General features: G+C 37.3%; 1 protein-coding gene across 1 annotated transcript in view; it reads right to left on the minus strand.

Annotated features, from left to right (window-relative positions):
• Positions 1-8233: 8233 nt before the first annotated feature.
• Rad54b (RAD54 homolog B) overlaps positions 8234-21258 on the minus strand; it is a 94104-nt gene continuing 81079 nt past the window's right edge. The window contains exons 10-14 of the mRNA XM_076835772.1: positions 19236-19411; positions 13634-13895; positions 11827-11893; positions 11436-11636; positions 8234-8490 (exon numbers count right to left, since the gene is read on the minus strand). Coding sequence (XP_076691887.1) covers positions 8234-8490; positions 11436-11636; positions 11827-11893; positions 13634-13895; positions 19236-19411 — 963 coding nt within the window. The remainder of the gene's footprint in view (positions 8491-11435; positions 11637-11826; positions 11894-13633; positions 13896-19235; positions 19412-21258) is intronic.

Below are 21258 nucleotides of genomic sequence, written 5' to 3' on the forward strand. Positions count from 1 at the left end.
CAGAAGAACTACTGAGTAGGTGCATAGAGAAAGGGGAAGGAACAGCTGGGGGCATAGCTCAATGGTAGAGCACCTGCCCAGCGTGTGTGAGGCCCTGAGTTCAATTCCCAGCCCCACGAAGGGGAAGGAAGGAGAATTCTCAAAAATTGAGCATCTGTTAAAGATGCTTTTTATATGCAACCCCTGCTACCCTAGATGTCATGGAGACCCCTTAAAATCTTGATTGAGTTTAGGCCCCCACAAATACTTAGACTGTCAAAGTTCAAAGTTTTTTTCCATGATTCCCAGAGGACTTGCCATCTTGGATGCTTCCCAGCCTGTGGGCTCTCATGTCATACTGTTGACTTTGTCTCATGTCACCTTGACTCTCTCATGAAACAGCCTCTTTTGAAATTTCTACTACAAAAAGCACTCGACTCTATGTAGGTGAGAAGAGTTCAGATTTCAGACTGGGTCCAGAGAGAGAGAGAAAAGGTTACCTCCCATAATACTTAGCATTCAACTTCCTGGAGAACAGGCATTTCTGTTATTCAAATATCCTTCCCATTGTGGATATTGAATATGAAGTGTTCCCCAAAGACTTGTGTGTTAACAGCTTGATCTCCAGTGCAGCAATGTTCAGGGATGGGACTTTGGGGAAACTGTAAGCTGGTGATGTATGGTCAGAGGATGTAGGTCACTGAGAGCATGCTCATAGGCACTATATCCTATACCTGCTCACCACCACCCCTTTCTGGCTGCCGTGAGTAGATCTGCTTTCCTCCACCATGCCCTTCCACCATGATGTTTTATGCCTTGAAACCCACTGACCATGGATTAAAACCTCTGAAAGTGTGAGCCAAAACAAATCTTTCCTCCCTTAAGTTGTTATATCAGGTATTTTGGCCACAGCGACCAAAAGCTGACTAATACACTCCCATTCCTAACATTGGGAGCTTACCTAACCCAGTCCCAGCCTTCTTGTACATTCTCATTTTCCCCTCTTCTCATTCTTCCCTCTCAAACTGTCTTCCATATTCCAAATTTTCCTTCATTGCATTTTGACAGCAACAAACACTAAAGGTTTTGAGAGATTCACCTGAGTTTAATAGGTATTTTTTTCAAATAAAGACTAAGGAATTCTGATGCAATAAGTTAATATTATTCTATGTACTATCCAAACCTCACTACTTCATCTCCCTGCACAATTCATATAAAAGTTTTACAACTGTCATTGGACATATTGTTGTAGGGACAGACATGGCAAGGCACCAAAGATAGCAGGAAACGGTTTTATTTGGCTGCAGCCAGGTTCAGAGGGCACAGCTTTTGCTGTAATCAATCAATCCCCTGAACCCCGAGTTCAGGTAGTTTCAGAATTTTATACCCAGCATGTAAGGGGAGGGGCTCAGAGGTTCACAGTCTACAGAAGTTCACATAAAGCAGCTTTTTTCTTTTACTGTTTTGGGCAAGTTAACCCTTCAAGGACAACACCTGAGAAGGGGGCAGCTTCCTCTCGCCTTTCTTTCCTCCCTCTGCCAACTGTTACCATGGAGCCCAATTGGTAACTTCTCTTATCTTAGGAATGTAGACATCTCTGTGAAGCCCAACTCAAGGCCAGAGGCCTTGTTTACACATTTTTACAAACTACTACATTGGATACATGTTTGTAAAAAACTAGTAAGGGGGTGTCCAGCACCTGTAGTGCTGATTTCTTCCTGGCCAGTGTCCAAGTAAGACAGGGCAACACAAAAATAGGAGCTTTATCTACATTGAACTCTTTTGTAAAAGAGACTCTTTCGCTAACAGTCCTAAAATCAGCCATGGTGAAGATTTCTGGAGAAGCCCAGTTAAGACTTTTCTGTGGAGTAAGGGGGTGCCACTACAATATCACTGAACAGATGGGGAAATTTAGTTTATCTAAGATAAAACCCTATCTCATAGAGTTGCTTATGTATGCAAAGCACTTAACACTTAGAATACAATAAGCACTTGATAAATGCTAACAAATATTAGTTCATCACTATATTTAGATGTTTCTCTCTTTTCTACTATACTTTACCATCGAGGTTATATTATCTAAATCTTGACTTTAAATACCACCAAGATGCTGAGAGTTCCCAAATTTATCTCCAGCCTTGACCAACTCTGTATTCATTGATATGTCAAATTGTTTATTTGACATCTCCACTGGGGATGTCTACTAGGTGTCTCAAAATCAACACCATCAAAAATGAACTTCTGGGGCCAGGAATAAGCTCTTACCTAACATGCCTGAGGTCCTGGGTTCAAGGCCAAGCACTGCAAAACAAAAACCAAACCTTCTAATTTTCCTCCACAGGCTTCTCCTCCCACAGTTTTCCAATTCTTCCACAATTCCATTCTCCATTTGTTCAGGCCCAAAACGTTGGAGTCATTCTTTTTTTTTTTTTTTAGAGAAAGAGAGAATTTTTTTTAAATATTTATTTTTTTAGTTTTCGGTGAACACAACATCTTTGTTTGTATGTGGTGCTGAGGATGGAACCCGGGCCACACGCGTGCCAGGCGAGCGTGCTACCGCTTGAGCCACATCCCCAGCCCCCCATTGGAGTCATTCTTGATTTTTCTTTTTCTTATATTGTACATTCAATCCACTACAGAATCTTATTTGCTTTGCCTTCAAAAATATCCAGAATCCAACCCACTTCTTAACATCTTGATGTCTATTACCTAGCCTAAGTCACCATAGCCCCTTGCCTAGATTATATTAGCCTAACTTATCTTGCTTCTCCCCATTGATCTAGCCAATCTGCTCTCATCACTGAGCAATTCAGATCACGCCATTCCTCAGCTCAAATTGAAATGTTTTTCCATTTCCTCAGAGTAAATGCTAAAGCCTCCCCATGATCTTCAATGCCCTGTAATATCTGATCCCCATCTCCATCACCTCTCTGACCTCATCTCTTAACACTCACAATGGCTTCCAGGCTGTTTCTCCAACATGTCAATACTTCTCCTCCTGTCTCAAGGGCTTTGCACATGAGTTTTCCTCTCTCTGCAACATTTTCTTACTTTTTCCAGGTCTCTGCATAAATTCACCTTAATATCGCTGTTATTCTACTTATTTTTCTCCATAGCATTTACCATCATGTGCCATATAATATATGGGAATTGTTCTCTCTCTGCATGTTAGAATGGAAGCATCATGAAGACAGAGACTTTGCCTGTTTTTTCACTATATATGCACAGCACAGAGAACATGAACATGTGCTCAATAAATATTTGTGGAATCATGAATTATTTAATCATTTAATCAAAATTTAGGAGGATAGGACTTTCAATAAGCACTCACCAATATCTAAAGTACACAGAAACCGGGATAAAGATTGAAAAGAATTCACTGCAATTGTCAACTATAGAGCCATTGGGATGAAGGTCTTGAGGTCTGGAGGAGAAAATAGAGGACAATAGCTTTGGGTTGACAGTTAAGGAGAAGTACAAAAAGAGCCATTAAGAATTCTCTTCTGGAAATGGACAGTGGTGATGATTGCACAACATTGTGAATTGTTAGTCATCTTTCCATTACTATAACAAATACCTGAAATAAATCAACTTATTAAAAAAAAAAGCCTCACAGTTTTGGAGGTTCCAGTCTGTGATCAGTTGTCCTTCTTGCTCTGGGACCCATAGCAAGGCAGCGTATCATAGTGGTTGGCATATGGTGGAACAAAGTTATTCATCTCATGGCTAGAAAGTGGGGGTGGGGGTGGAGAGATGAGGGGCTAGGGTTCCACTATCCCCTTCAATAGCACACTGCCAAAGACCAAAAGTCCTCCCACTAGATCCCATCCCTTATAGGTTCTTCTATCTCCTAATAATGCCATTGTGGAGACCAAACCTGTAACACCTGGGCCTTTGAGAGATATTTCACACCCAAACTACAGCACAATGCCCAAGAGGCATTAAAAATAAGCACATTCTATAAATCTAAAATTATTCTGAAATAAACATTTAAAAAAGTTAGCACAAGTGGCAATTATTTTGGGCATGGCCTATTTTTAAAATGTGCTTATCTTAGTTCAGGTTGCTGTAATAGAACACCATAAACTAAGTGCTTAAACAAGATAAATTTATTTCTCACAGTTCTGGGGAGTCCAGGATATATGTGTCAACAGAATTGATGTCTGGTGAGGACATTCTTCCTGTTTTATTGATGGCCATCTTGCATTCTTACAAGGCAAAGAACAGAGGGCAGGGAAAGAAAGCAAGTTTTCAAAACTTCTTTTAAGGGCACCTAGCCCATTCATGGAGTTCTGCATTCATAACCTAATTAGTAACTCAAGGAGAAACCTCCCAATATCACACTTGGGGTTAGCACTTCAACATACGCATTTTAGGGAACACAAACAGTGATATAAATCTAACTTTTTAAACATTTTTCACACTATCAGTTCATTCTATTAAACAGTCATCTGCCAACAAGTATTTGCAATTTGATGTCATCAATTATAATTATTGACTTGGCTTTTCTTTAGTGATACTTAAGGATGCGGAAAATAAATCCAAGGACTCTTCCCTATCTTCAGTTGTTTCCCCAGGAGCCTTAACTGGGGTAAAATTAAAGCTTTTGTCATTTAAAATCCCAGGCTTCAGCCAGAGGGAAGGAACACCAAAGGAACTCCACCTGACTGGCACCTGACAGCACACCCCTCCCCAACCCCCACACCCCGTCATCTGACACCAATACCATAAACCCCAGGGGAATTCCATATTCATATTCCTGTCCACCCTAAACAAAGCCTATATAACCAGACCCTTGCTTCTGCCCGGTTGCCATTTTCTGCCCCAAAATGAGCCACAGCCACAGCAGCGTTCCACCAATTGACTCTGCCACTAAATACTGAATAAAGAAAAGCCTGATGACTTCCTGTCTCCCACCTTTATCACGTGTGTGTCGTTTGTCCTAAAAGATACTCCTGCGGAAAGTGTCTTAAGTCAGGTTCCCTGAAAACAAACCAAGGCAGATTTGTGTGCAGGGGATTTGGTGGAAAGTCCTCTTAGGAACAACATAAGAGAGTGAAGAAAGTAAAACTGGACTGAGGGAGAAGCAAGAAATGCCTTATCTGAGGATCCGCGGAACTGGAATGATCCTGTAGAGTTTTCCCAATTTGAGTGAAAGATGCTAGTCTTTCCACTGTACAATCACTAATGCCCGTCAACTTAGGGAGAGCCTATAACCTTGGGAGAGGCAGCCCTTTGCTGAGATTTACAAAACTCCAACAGTTTTGTAATTCATAGCTGAGGGCTATTCTTGGGGTGGGATTTGGCTATGAGTGATCAGTAGTTGACACTACTGGCAACCAGCAAAATAGGCATGTTGGTGCTAAAGAGAGCAATCTCGACAGCACACCCTAGATCTACTAGTTAAGATAATGCTGAGTTAACAATAAGGCTCTTATCACTTTCTGAGGATTTATATCTGACAATATGATGCAAGAGGTATATTGAAAGCCTCATACAAGGTGTCAATTACCATTTTTATTGGTTGAATACTTCCTGACAAATTTGGTCCCAAACTGCATGTTTATGAATCCTAGATGGAAAAATGCCCAGATATAGCACTGAAGAATTATATTGTTACCGAAAGCGCCCCAATGCCAATCTAATAATGAGGACACCATTTTGAGAAAAAGAAAATGGTTTGTTTTGCTAGCAAAGGAGAAACACTGAGGACTCCTGTCCCAAAGGCTGTAATTCTCCCCATCAGCAGGAACAGGGGTCTTTTAAAAGAAAAGCTACATTCCACTTATTCTCTGTTGGAGTTTTGTAATTCATTTGTTATTTTGGGAGATAATCATTTCTGAGGTTTTCTGGTACCATCCCCAAAGTCTGGATTACTTTGTTCCTGTGGTAGGTGTGCACTCAAGGACAGAGCCTAAAATGTTTCCCCTGAGATTAGGGAGGGACAGAGATTAGGAAGACAGGCAGAGAAAGAAATACGACAATTTTAAAATAAGTTGCAGTGGCACAGCAGCAAGGGCTGCTTCAAACCATAAAGTGAACCACTGTTACAGTATTTGGTAACTGAATTTTTTTTAGGGGGGAGGATGGTCATGGGTACTTTACCACAAAGCTACTGTACTGGCACTCCCTCCTCCATAGAAAATCTTAATTAAGCTTCTCCAAAAATCTTCACCATAATTGTTCTTAAGACTATCAGCAAATAAACTTCCTATTTCCTGTTGCTCTATCTTACTTGGCCACCAGCCTGGAAGAGATCAGTGCTCCACGTGTTGAATGCCCTTTTACTAGTTTTTCACAAACATTTATGGACTATCTAACATAAATAACATATATAATAGTTTGTAGAAGAGTGCTTGCAAATGCAGAGTGTGATAAGAAAAACAGACTCTTTTAACTAGACCCCTGGCCTTGGGATGATGTTAATGGGGGACTGCAATAGACTTCCAGGAATTCTGTTGGAATCACACAAGAGTCTTTATTGCAAGCTTGAGCCTGGCCTCATAACAACTCTTAATATTGATTAGCACATTCACTGGCGGGAAAAAGTTGGGTAGGGGTGATTGGTTAGTACAAGAGGGGGATTCGTTTGAACTGATTGGTTAAAGCCACGAGGGGTGTAGGTGCTAAATTACATGGTTTCACAACATGTTATCAACCACCATAAACTACTGGGAGGGTCATCTGGCATCCCAGGTATTTTCCCTGTCTCATGCTGATTGGTGGTTGCTAGGGGGTTGCTATGGGTCCTCACCTAGCCTAACTGAGTTAGGGACACCTGGTGCCTCAGATCTCTCGTTATTTGCAAACAACGTAGCAGGGTGAGTATGTGCCTAGGAGTGCTCTGTGGGTTTTTCCAAGGACAAGGGTCATGCCCCTTTCCTTGGACAGGCTTTGAGGTAGAAGCTTTTGTAAAAAATGGAATCAGGTCGGTTTCTCAATGGAACTGCAGAGAGGTAGATAAGAGAAAAGGCTACTAATTGTGCTCCGGGTAACAGCTGGTAGGGGGAAGAAAGAAGGAGAAGAAGCTCTCTCTTGTAAGGCACTGTCCTTGAAAGGTTAATTTGCCAAGAACAGTGACAGAAAAAGCTTTTGTGTGAACTTCTGCAGACTGAGAGTCCCTCCCCTTACACGCTGGGTATAAAGTTCTGAAACTCCCTGAATTCGGGGTTTAGAAAGTTTGATTGACTACAGCGAAAGCTTTGCCCTCTGAACCTGGCTATAATCAAATAAACCTGTTCCCATTTGGTGTCTTGCCTGTCCCCTGCAACACTACATCCCCAGCTCTTTTTAATTTTTACTTTGGGACAGGTTCTAAATTGCTTAGGACCTCACTAATTGCTGAGGCTGGTTTTAAACTTAAAATTTTCCTGCCTCAGCCTCCCAAACTGCTGGGATTACAGGCATGCATCACCAAGCCCAGCTCAATTGAATCTTGAACACCTTAAGACAATATTCAGTCTAAGGGTCTGGGTATATAGCTTCAGTTGGTAGAGTGCTTGTCTCGCATGCACAACAACAAAAAATTCAGTCTAAAAGAAATTTTCCAAAATGGAAGCAAAAGCTGACCACAGAAGACCCAGTTGGAGACTAGATGAGTAACTCCTTTCTCTTTGTAGATATCAGTCCTTTAATATTTGCTTTGTACATTAAACTCTTTTTAAAATGTCAAAAATTACTCCAGACAATCCTCTGATGGGAGCTGAACTCTATTCAGTGTACAAACAATGTTTGGTGGGCATGCCTTTATTGTCTGCATATTAGTCCCCCAAAAGTCTGAGGTCCCAGACCAGGAAATAGTGCTCTAAAATGTCCCAATTTCCTTCAAATCCGGCCCCAACCTACTGACTATTCTCAAATTGCCCTCAACTACACTCAATGTCTTAAGCATTTGCAATTCTAGCCTCAGATTCTTCCCACCTTGAGCTACAGTTTAATTTATAAAGTTCTCAATTGTGTATGTTTAATATTCTTCATGAGATTAGATTTTTCAAAGTATTTTTACCTTTTCATATTCCTTGTGAAAATGATTTAATAAAAAATGCTTTAGTCAATACATAACAAATAAACCCATTAAAATAAGTTAAAAAATTAACTCAATTTTTTTCTTATTTGTTTTTAATTATACATGACAGTAGAATAAATTAACTCAATTTTTATTATTGTATAAGAACTGATACATTTTGCAACAAATATTATGATTTAAGTAATTCTATTAATTTTCAAAAATTACTTTTAAATACTATGTTAAATTTTACAAAGGGAGCAAGGGAACATCATTAAGTAGTCTTTCACTGCATGGCTGTAGTGTGACTGTTATGTTCTGAAAAAAGAATGACACATTTTCTCTTATTCCTTTAAGAAAAGGATCTGTAAGATTTATATCATCTCCAGAAAAATGTTTCCACCGCTTTAGCTGTGACATGGAAAGAGGTTTCAGGGAGTTTGGTTTCTGGTGACGTGGACCAAGTTGACAATGACTAGAGATAGCAATCTTTTCCGAAGAATCATCTGAAATAAATACCAAGGAGAAAATCCTTAGACCAACCAATATCTTATTGTATGCAATATTTTTTAATGACAATGAGTTTATGTGATTTACAACATTTGATCACCATTTTTCAAGTTAAAAGATTCAGTTCATCCTTTCCACAAATTATATATATATGTATTCATGTAAGCATTATGAGCAAAAATTATGAACATTGAAGAGAAAGCGAGGAACAAGAGATGGGTAAGCAAGAAATGAAAGATGGAGACCAGGCAGAGAAACATGAGAATTTATTTGTCAGAACTGACAAATAAAGGCCATCTCTCTACAGAACAGAGAGGCAAAACAGACTTGAGTTCTGTGACTTTTATTCAGAGGCTCAGGAATCAGAGCTGAGCAGTCTGAATGCGGCAGCTAAGGGTTGGGTTGGTATGAGGGAGAGGTGTGTCTTTCTCAGAAATGCCCTTGGGGTGGAAAAGCAAAACTTTTTCCTTAAAATGGAGGCTGTCACTTAAGATGGCCATGCTGATGCTAAGGACCTTATAGACATGGTCTCTGAAATCAAGAACCTATGTTCAATGGAATAAATGTACATTAAATTAATAATTATTCAAATAATATATTACAGGCTCATAATCCTTTATCTAAAAATCTATGAGGCCACATTTGTTTCAAATTCAAAATATAATTGGAATAATGTGGTTAGCATTCCATAATCAATCTCATAGTATTCTACAAATGTCAGATGAAAAGCCTTATAAATGTGTTAGAGACTACCAATAAGCTTATATCCATTTTAGGTAAGCATTTTGCCACAAATAATTTTGTTGCAAATTTATGAAGACAAAAACCCTTTGGGTTGTTTGAGCACTATAGATTTCAGAACTGAAGATAAGGAACTGTGGCACTACATTACAAAAAATACAAGGGGCTCTAAACACAATGAAAGGCTGACCTGGTCTGAAGGTTAAGTGAGGGGTTCCCTGAGAAAATGTTCTATTGAGATCTAAAAGATGACAAAAAATTAAATGGGGAAGAGACAAAGCATTCCAGGAAAAGTACATGTAAAGGTCATGAAAGGAAAGAGATGCTGACATATTGAAGAACTGGTAGTAGCCAAAAACAATCACAAGCCTAAAGAGTAAAGGCAAAGAACAATGCAAGAGGAGAAGTTCAGTATTACTGAATCAAGTAAGTATTCCAGGTGAAGCAAGTATTCAAGGGCAGAATTACGAAATACACGAATGGCAGGGACCAAATCCATTTCTTTTCCCTGCAGGGCACTCAGCACATTTCCCAGGCTCCCTTACAATTAGATACAGCCACTGAGTCTGGCCTATGGGATGTGTCAGTGAAAATTCTAGGTCTGGCCTATAAAAATCCTTATGTAAAATTTCCTACATTTCTTCTCTCACTGCTAGATAGAAGATGCAGGGGATCTCTACAGAGGACTAAGGTACAAGGGGTGGAAGGGCCCAAAGTGAAAGAAGTCTAGTTTGTTAAATCACATTACAAAAAAAAAACTATCCACTGAATGTCATAACTAACCTGTTACATGAACAAATATAATTACATTGTGTTTTTTTTAGTTTCCTGTTACACCACTTAGCTATCCTGACTGACCACTTTAAAGATTGTAGCTGGTCATGGTGGTGCACTTCTCTAATCCCAGTGGCTAGGGAGGCTGAGGCAGGAGGATTGAAAGTTCAAAGCCAGCTTCAGCAACTTAGCAAGACCCTGTCTCAAAACTAAATATATAAAAAAAGCCTGCGTATGTGGCTTAGTGGTTAAATGCCTCTGGGTTCAATCCCTGGTACTATTAACTATGGAAAATTTCTAATTAAGATAAAAATTGGTAGGATAGAAATTAAGAATCTGTATATAATTCAATCTTCAGTGACTATCATCTAATGGCCAATTATTTTTTATTTAGATTGCCACACTTTTTCCATTTCCTCAATATTCTGAAATAAATACAAAGCATATGTCATTTCACCTACAAATATTTCACTATGTAATTCTAAAAGACTTCTTTTAAATTTTATCACAACTTTAAAAAAATCTCAACTGGTTGTAATGGTGCTGTCATTAAACTAAGTATCTGACTTAAAATTAGAAAAAGAACATTAGAGTAAATACAAGTAAAAAGGAAGATAGAAAATAATATATTAAAACAAAGAATACAAATGTTGATTTTTATTACTAAAAATGGCTATAAAGAGAAAATCTGAAAACACTTATCTGAAGTTTAAAATCTATCTACTATATACATATTTTATATTATACATAATGTTTTATTATTATAATTATATCTGATTATATTAGTTCTAATAAATATAAAATTCAGAATATACAAATTTCATAAAATATTTTATATGCTAATATAACAAATTATTTCATGTCAGTATCACACAGTCTAATATCTCAATACAAATATATCAAGTGACTTTCAACTACTGGACATTGCTTGCTCAAATCCTACTCCTGATCTAGTTGCTTTTTGAATAGTATCTAATTCTGGAGAGTTGACATCTTCAGCTTTACTTAAGCAGCAAGAGCAGTTTACCAAGTACAGTAACAACAGACCATGTTAAGAATCCCAGAAAGTCTGACCCCATTATGAATAAGTTCTACACAATATAAACAAACAGTGGGATTATTTTGTCAAGTATTTTTTTATGAAATAGAAGCAAGAATTAAAAACATTTTTTTCCAACTCTAAGGCATTATTACAGGCTTTAAAAGATTTTTCTTAAACAAGTTAATTTTTCACAATCAATTCAGAAATAAGGTGCTAAATTGAGTTCAACTGAATATCTTCTCAAATATCTACCTGGCATTGCTCTGTGACCTGAGGGAAAAAAAGAAAACCAACATATGAAAATGATAAATATTTTGAAGTTATTTAAATATTTCAATGGCTAAAGAGAAACAAACTCACTTTACAGATTAAAATACAACTAACCTGTCTGATCTTCTCCTCTTGTACATATACAGCCAAGCAGGTCATGAGTGACACAAAGTGAACTTTCATGTAATGTGAACAAATTTTTAAGTTCCTCTACTGAAAACTGTATATGTTCAGATGTCTTAGTTACATCTACAACTGCCCCCGAAAGATTTTGCTTACTGATCTGCCTTTGATAGATCTTTTCTTCTATTGTACCTGAAGAAAAAACATTCATTAGATTTCCTTCAGATGTTTATATCTATTATTTCTGTAGAGTAAACATGCTTATTACAATACTAGTAAATACAATAATAATATATTTCTGACATTGAAACAGATTAATCAAAAAAATTATTTTAATTACTCAAAGGGTATATATTTTTTGGTCACACTGAATGGTTATTACCTGTGGTTAGGAGTCTGTAAATATGTACAGAATGCTTCTGACCATCCCTCCAAATTCTAGACATAGCCTATAAAAAATAAGTGATAATTCTGAGTACAGCAGAAACTAATGCTCCTTGCCACTTAAGTAATTTGCCAGAACATATTTTTAAGATTGAAAATTCTGTATATTTTACTTAAAACTCCAAAAACCAAACCCTAGGTAACCCCAAGAATAACCCATTTCATATTTTTGTCCTAGGTTACATAAAGGGAGGGCTAAGCATTCACTGAGGTACTGTAAAACAAATTGCAGGGTTGCCATACAATAAAAGGGTACATCTTTAAAAATAATAAGACAGTAATTTTGAACAGCAAGAATGTAAAGAATCAAGAACAGCACGAGCATGAAGGGTTCATTCCCAGTCCTAGTAGCTAAAAATTCACTCCCCCCAAAAGCCCCCAGGATATATGCAATCAACTCAGGCTCTATGTAGATCCCTGAGATTTAAGAATTAACAATGATACTATAAAGGTTTGACATTCAAACTTTGCATGTTTCAAAGAAAAGTCTGGCCTCCAATCAGCTCCTAGAGATATCATCTCTCTAAGCTATTAGAGTATCCTATATCAAAATACTGCCTTGTTTATCTGAAGCCACATTTGACAGTTTATGTTAACAATGTGATACAGGTGAAGGCCTTGGACCATGTGGTCTAAATTTGACCTCTGGAAGGGCCAAGTCTAAGCAAATAAGGTCAGCCATGCATGTGCTCCATGCCTACAAGACTGACCCAAACAAAAATTCTGAACACCAAATTCTAAACCAGGTGAGCTTTCCTGGTTGATGATACTTCATATATGTCATCGATCATTAATGCTGAAAAGAATTAAGAGTTGTTCAAATAACTCTGCTGGGAGGGACAAATGGAAGCTTGTGCCTAGTCCCTCTTGGACTCTGCATATGCACGTTTTTCCTTCGGTTATTTTAGTGTCCTTAACATTAATACAACTAACTGAGTATAGCTGCTTTTCTCATTTCTGTGAGTCCTTCCAGTGAATCAGTAAACCTGACAGCTGTCTTGGGATTCCCTAATGCATATATTAACTTAGGTACAAATCTCAATACATGAAAATAGACTAGATACTAAAGAAATCAAAGGTTTTCTTTCAGGAACCAGCCTACGTACCCATCAATGGATGAATGGATGAAGAAAATGAAAATCAAAGGGAGATCAGTAGAGTAGATGAAAGGGATCAAAGGGAAGGAAAGGAGAAATACTGGGGAATGAAATTGGCCAAATTATATTGTTATATGTGTTCATGTACATATATGTAACAAATCCTGCCATTATGTACAATTATGATGCACCAATAAAAAAATGTGGGGAAAAAATCCTTGCTAAAAAATAAAAAAATTAAACTTATTCAAAATAAGCTAATTTTATACCCTCACCATAGCCTGCACAAATTGATCACAGCAATTCATAGCATTTTATTGTTTTCCCCTCATGGTCACAAGCATCACGAAGACCCAAAAGTGCTATGAAGTGATTTAGGGCTTGTAAATATAAGGTTTGGGTTTGAATCCTGGTTTTGCCTCTTATAAGCTGGAGGACCTTATAAGCTTCCATTTCTTCATCTGTAAAAAACAGGATCACTAATATCCATATTTGTAAGGATGTTTTAAAGATTAAAAAGTTAAATGAAAAGCACTTAGCAGAGTATCCGACACAAAATAAGGGCTCGATGTGCAGCAGTTATTTATACTACATCATCATCATCATCATCATCCCATTCAGTAATGTCTGATGAATAAATAGTCCTACCTGGATATCAGTGGCTGGATTCCAATCAATGTCATAAAGAATTAAGTGAGATCCTCCAATAAGATTAAGTCCCACACCACCAGCTTTTGAACTTAACAAAAAAATAAAATCAGAAGAGTATTTACTATTGAAGCCATCAACAATTTGTTGCCTTTGAGAGATTGGTGTTTGTCCATCAAGTCTTGTGTAAGCATATCCGTGACGTCTGCATACTTCTTGTAAAATATTCAAGGTCTGTGTATAGTTGGATACCAATACCACCCTGTATCAAAAAGAAAGATTCTTTATATACAATTAAAGACAATAACATTTTTTAGTTGAAGGAAAATACCACCATAATATTATTAGTGATATTTACAGAACACGCAATAATGACTTTATTCAATTACAACTTAGTATTCCTTCACATTCAATTTTAAAGTCATTGTCTAAACTTCCAGTTTTAAGACAGTGGAATAAGGACCTTTCTCCTCGAAAGAGGAGCCAACCTCTCTTTACATTTCTCTGAAATCACCCTAGAAAGAGCAGGAAAATGAGCAAAATATACAAATGAACAAAAAAGGCACTCTTTGTTAAAACAAGTAGAAATTCATATATGAAAACAAAAAGGAAGGAAGAGTAAAGCAGCGACCTTATTAGGAGTAGAGAGAATGTGAAACTTAAGAGGCAGATTCCAATAAGAAACAAATACAAGTTCACTCACACTTTAGAATCTTGCAAAGGCACTTCAGAAGGAAGTAATTTAGACTGGAGCTGTTAAAGAACATTGGCAAAGAGAACTTAGACCCACCCACCATGTGAACAGTTGACTTTTTTTTCTCAAATAGAATGTTTACTTTCTGGAGAAAATAAAACAAAGAAGCTCAGACCAGAGGTTTGTATAAAGCAGGATATTGTGTCAAATATAAAATGAAAGCCTGGATACTCAATGGTAAGACCCTAATCCCCTTTTTCTGCCAACTCCCAGATCAATAAATAGCCAGGTACCCCTCTCATGTCCCAGCTCAAGGATTATTTGTCTATGGAAAAACTTGAATGATTCCAGAAAAAAAGTCCACAGATTTGAAGTCCCCAAATTGAAAAGCCAATTTAGTGTCTCATCCAGTGAATACCATGAGGTAACAAGCCCTGCCTACCCACAGTGTCCAATTAACATTTTGACTGCCTCACCCCAAGGGTTACCAGCTACTGAGATGAGATTAACAAGAAAAGGAGAAACTAAAACCAATAAACAAGAAAGAAGAAATCTAACTAAAACAGCAATCAAAGAAAAAAGAAGACAATTTGAAGGAAAAAAAAAAAAAAAAAAACCAGCATTCACACACACACACAAAAAAAATACAAGGCTTTGAATGTAGTATGGGGGTATAGCACTTACCCAGCAAGAACAATGCCCTGTGTTTGATTCCCAGTACTGAAGCGGGGTAGGGGGAGATACAATTTTAAGGAACAATCAAGAATAAGAAAAATATCTTGGAAATTTAAAATTATAACCAAAATAAAGTTTTAATAGGACAGTTGAACAATAACAAAAGAGTTTGCCAGGAAATACATTAAAAAGAAAAGGTGATGACCAAAAGGAGAAAAAACATAATAAAGAATCAATTCAAAAGGTTTAATAACTGATTGCTAGAAATTCCAAAGGAAAAAAAAAAATTGTTTTATGAAAGACAGAATATTTCCCAAACTTGGGGTCTTCAGAGAAAAAAGACCTACTATAAAGTTCCTAGGTCAATGAATGAAAAAATGACTCCTATTAAAGTACATTAAAATTATAACTCAACTGGGGCTGAAGCTGTGGCTCAGTGGTAGAGTACTTGCCTAGCATGTGTGAGGCACTGGGTTCGATTATCAGCACCACATATAAATGAATAAAATAAAGGTCCATACATCTAAAAAAATTTTTTTAAATTATAACTCAAAGTGTAAGAAATGAAGAAAAGTTGCCAAAGCTTTCACAGCGTAAAACATGAAAAGAAATGGAAATTTAAAAAACATCAGTTTTCTCAAAACCAACTCTAAACACCAGAAGAGATATAAAGCAACACCTTCAGAATTCTAAAGGAATACTATTTCAACCCAGAATTTTATGATCAGGCAAGTTGTTAGTCAAGTGTTAGGGTAAAATAAAGACAATTTCAAACCTGAAAGAAATCAGAAATTTACATCCCATCTTCTCTTAGGAAAATACTATAGGATGTTCTAGCAAACAAGAAACACAGATAATAGACTGAACACAGAAGAAAAAGGAATTTATAGGTAATTGCTGCAGTCTGGCTGCAGCAAAATAACCAGGGGGCGAGTGACAAGGAACTTGTGAAGGTTGATACAGCGGGAGCCACTTTATTGTCGGACAGTAGAGGTATATATACACTTAACTGATTATACACAGCTTGTTTCAATTAACATCCAGATACATCAATTGGTCATTAAGGAATCCTCATCATCTTAATAATTACACACAGCTTAATTTAACTGACATAATCTAGACACAGCAGTCAGTCATTAAGGAATCTCTATCATCTTAATGGATCGCTGGCGTTACTTCTCAAACCACTCCTCTTGGCAAAGTGCCAGGCGCCACCTTGACTTGTCTGTGGCTCTCAACAGGTAATGAATAAAAGAAGGCCCATGATAACAACTCTGTAACAAGATTGAAATGGGTAACTAACCTAGGCCTGGATACAAAAACTAAGGACACTGTCCAAGAAAATTAGTGCCTGGGAAAGGGAGAGTTCCCCGTCCCTCCCCTTTTCAAGTCAGCTGGGTTTTCAGGGAACCTAATTAGCACCATTCACTCCTACCTTTTGGACTGTGAAGGACCTTCCCTAGGATCTAACTAGTGTCCTTTGAAGTGTTAACGCCTCTGTGAAGGCTACAGGCAAAGGCCTCCAAGAGGAGCCAATCTCCCTTTTACAAAAGCACTCTGATTTTGTACACATGCTTCCCGCCTGAAAACTCTTACACACAATCATATATAGGTTTTTTTGAAAGTTTGTGCAGAACCATATATTGTTTTAGAATAGAAAATTTATGGCACTAGATAAGGGGAGCTCAGAATCTGGAGTGCTGATATCCTCTGGGCCCGCCAACATAAAATAAAGTTTGGTTTTCCTAATAAATAAATAAAGTTGGGTTTCTCCCACCAGAAAGTTTTGGTTTCTGCCATTTGCTGCCTCTTGCCTGATTGCCGCAACAAGATTAGAAAACAATCAAATTGTAGCAGAAGAACAGAGGATTCATTGAGTAAAGATAAAAAAGTACAAAATAACTTAAAAGACTTGAAGAGCATGGGGACACTATAACAATTAAAAAGAACCAAGTAAATGGGAAGACGGGCAGAAAGCATTTGGGGAGGGATTATTAAAGAAATGAAATGTAATCATTTAGGTGGAGCAATAAACAACAATGCAGTAGCAATGATGTAAGTATTAAATGTTAATTTAGCTAAAAGTTGTAGTACGACTTGTCTTGGAAGGATGGAAGGTGAAGGGAGAACATAAGAGCACTAAATTCTCATTAACCATGAGAGAAAGTCATTAGATGAAGTAAAAAATGAATCAGGCAAATGATGTTAGCAAGATGTAGACTTGAAAAGTTCCAAACCCTCTTCTACAGAAACATTAAATAAACATCAGGAAACTTACTAAATAACTTTACAGGAGCTCTAGAAACCAGTAAAAGATCCACAGCAACTATCCAAACAACCAGTTTGGAAAAACCACATGTAAATGAGTAGGAAAGTTCCTGGTGTTTTACTTGCCCTATCCCTTCCCCTGTGCTGCAAAGCTAGGGGGATTCTTTGGAATACAGCAACCCATTTCCCAGCTTCCTTTTGTGAACTGAAACCAGCCGAGTGGCTGCAAAGTTCTAACCTACATGAATGCTGCCTGAGGGACTGGTCTCTGTGACACCTCACTTGGAATCCAGAGAACTAAAGTAACTGGGATCTCAGGTTTGGTGAAGCCACAGAAGCAGTGGGCATGGCTTGTGAAAACCAAAAGGGAACTATACACCTCTGGGGAAAGAGATTATTGAAAACAGCTAAGGTCCCAAGAAGCAGCAGAGATGAGACTCTTAGAAAACAAAAACTTTAAAACACTGTCTTAAATAAGAGGAAAAATAGACCAAGAACTAAGGGAAACCAGGACAGCAATATGGGAACAAAACACAAGTATCAAAGATAGAATTTTTTTAAAGTGGGGACTGAAACTAGGGACACTTTACCACTGACGCTTTACCCACCCCTTTTTATTTTGAGAAAAAGCCTCATGAAGTTACTAAGGCTGGACTCAGAATGAGAAGCAGAGATAATACCAGGCATGGAAACCTGCAACATAGAAGGGGCACAGGGTGAGAAATAGGGCAAATTACAGGTTTCACAGATAGTCTGGTATAACTGGACCCATGAATGGTTTGACTAGAAAAGGAGGCCATTGGTCTTATCAAAGATGCTAGAGTTGAAGCTGGGTGCAGTGGCACACGCCCATAACCCAGCAGTTAGGGAGGCTGAGGTAAGAGTTCAAAGCCAGCCTCAGCAAAAGTGAGGTGCTAAGCAATTTAGGGAGATTCTGTCTCTAAATAAAATACAAAACATGGCTGGGGAGGTAGTTCAGTGGTGGAGTGCCCCTAAGTTCAATTCCTGGTAACAAGCCTCCCCCCAAAAGATGCTAGAGTTTAGAAATTTCTACAAGACAAATTAAGAGTCTTTGAATGAATTTTTTAAGAAAAGGAGTGACATGATCATATTAATATTTTAGAAATATAACTAAAGGCAATGTTGAGTATGCAATGGGGTTGAAAATAAAAGGGAAGTGGTTCATAAAAGACGATCAGATCACAACCCAAATCAGGAACCAGAATAATCAAAATCTTGGTATCAGAAAGGAGATGGATTCCTGAGACCAAGAAATAAAACAAATAGGATTTAGCAACTGACAATGTTATTAGGTAAGTGAAAAAGAAAAATAAGTCTTGAATAACTTTCAAGGTTTTTACATGCATTATGATATCATTCATCAAGCCAAGGGATAATGAGGAAAAGATCAGGCTTGAATGGCAAAATGATGAAGCTAATTTTAGACAACTATCTGAAGCTTGAAGGCCTCTAGGACACCAAGATAGATTCAGATGCCAATTAAACATAAATAACCATGTGGAAATTAGAAGAGAGGACTGGACTAGAGATATAGACATGGAGTCAATATTATAAGAATGACAGTTCAAAGTATGGGAAATAGAGATCACCCAGGAAGTGTGTTGAGAGTAAAAAGTTTAAAGAAAAAACCCTGATGTGTATCAACATTTAAGGGACAAAAGAGGAAGAAAGGATTCTAAAGAAGATTAAAAAGTAAGTTGTGTTATATATCAGAAAACATTAATAGATTTTTAAAAAATATAAATATATTACATTTAGTTTTTCTTAAATAAAATTTACACATTGTTATTTATAAATAACTTCACAAAATACCAAGAGCTGACCACATCCCTAAAGAAGAATGTTCTTTTTAATGTTTTCTTATTAAGCAGGGGAGAACTAAGAAATAATGCAATCACAATTCCATGAGTGCTTTATAGGCAGTTTGTTAAACAGGTCTCTTACTTTTCCGTGGGACGAAGTTGGTGGATAACTGCTAAGAGCTTTGATAACACTTGTAGTTTTCCAGACTCCTTTTCAGTAAACAGGAGAGGGTTATAATCAGCAGGGAACACCCTCAGTAAGCCTTCACATAGGCGCCTCTCTTCATTTTCATCACAAGTTGAGCTACGTTCTTTTTCCTGTTCAAAATAATGATTGTTAATACTGGCTTGTTTGTATTTTTTAAAAAAGGAGGCAAAAATGCTAAAATTATGAGGGTAGGGAGTAAAGATCAATAGCTACCTGAAAAATCCAAGCTCATTCTTAAGGGAATCTTTAAAGGTCAGGATTTGATCATTTTTGAAAAAAGCTAACATGCATCCATCCTACTGAGTTAATTATTGAGCGGTTCTAATGCGGTCGCCTAGTGGCTGCTACCTCCACCCTACAAGTGCAGGATTATTTCCCACATACAACTATGGGGCGTAGAGGGTGGAGAAAGGAAGGAGAGGAATAAAGGTCAAGAAGTGGTGCAAGATCTGTCCTCTCCAAAACCCTGATGTTTTCCATTATCAATACTTCTTTTTCTATTTAATTTTCTCCTTTCTCTTCCTATTCTTTTTTTCATCTAAGTTGTGGCTGCATACAACACCTACCAGGTGATATTCAAAAACCCCAAAAAGCATTAATAGTCTATTTAATCTTATCAGTTTCTTAGTAGAAAGTTACAATTTTACCCAATCGACTAACAGAGGAATGTTTTCTTACAATAATATTTTTTGTTTACTCTACTAATAGTTGTCTCTTCGGGAGAAGGCATTCTAGGGATTAAACGAGAGCCTCACACATACGAGGCAGGTACTCTACCACTGAATTACTCCAGCCGCTATTTTACTAATAGTCTTCAGAATAATTTTATTCCAAAGTTATATCAGCATCTATGAAATTCCTCCCCCAAACAGCCTAGCTAACATATGAATAGAGAGTAAGTTATTAGTGATTATTCACTCTTTAGATTAAATTCCCCAAACTGGCAGATCTCCTGACACCCACATTTAACAGATATATCACTGTTTTCAAAATTCTTTTCAATCTACACCCACAGCCTGGAATGCATTCTTATTTTTTGGCCAATTATCTCAATTCTATAAATACTTAAGACCCAATGCAAATTCCCCCAATTTTATTCACAGTTTTTTTCTCCCCTTCCCAGTACATTTCAGCTTTGACTTTATTTAAACAGTTACTGTTATACTTTCCTAATGTTTTCATTCCCTCTTGAATAGTATGAGAAATATCTTAAGGACAGTGAATCCTGTAGTATAAGATGCTGGGAATTAAGTACTAATATAGCAATACTTCAGTAAATTCACTGGATTAAAAATACTTGGAAGTCTAAGATATTTATATCAGTTGATACATATGAGGGGAAAGAGATGGTTGCTAGCTGCTTCATGTTAGGTCTGCTAAAATGCCTGCGACTTGGCAAGGTCATCAAAGGTCTGCAGATCCAGGGTCTAATGTTGAAAAACCTGAATATGCTTAAGCTCTACGGACTAATGATTAAGGCTAACCAAATTCAGAGATTTAATAAATTAGAATTCAATGTTTTCTGGAAAATTTACTGATCTGCAAATGAGACACACCTATTTAAAAGAATTGGTTTATCTATTCTGTCCCATTAAAGAAGATCCAAAGGGGAAAACAAATCCCTAACAGAAGGTTGTCTGATGAATATTAAATCAGACTACAAGGGAGACAGGTGATTGCAATGCACAAGTTCTTAACCAGGACCACATAATCAGAATCACTTGTGAAAGCTTTGTAAAAATCCTCATGCCTGAGTCCTGTTTTCAGAGATTCTGAATCAGTCCCTATGTGTTGAGGCCTGGCTAGATACAGCTTTAAAAGCTTCCCAGAACATTGCAATATATACCACTAATTAATAATCAACTAATGGATAATATCTTTATGCTACAACAGCCTGATTCATCACCTTCATCACAGAGACTGTCAATTCAGGCTTCTATCAGCTAAACAAAATGTT

The sequence above is a fragment of the Callospermophilus lateralis genome, chromosome 16, assembly GCF_048772815.1.
Source record: "Callospermophilus lateralis isolate mCalLat2 chromosome 16, mCalLat2.hap1, whole genome shotgun sequence".
NCBI lineage: Eukaryota > Metazoa > Chordata > Mammalia > Rodentia > Sciuridae > Callospermophilus > Callospermophilus lateralis.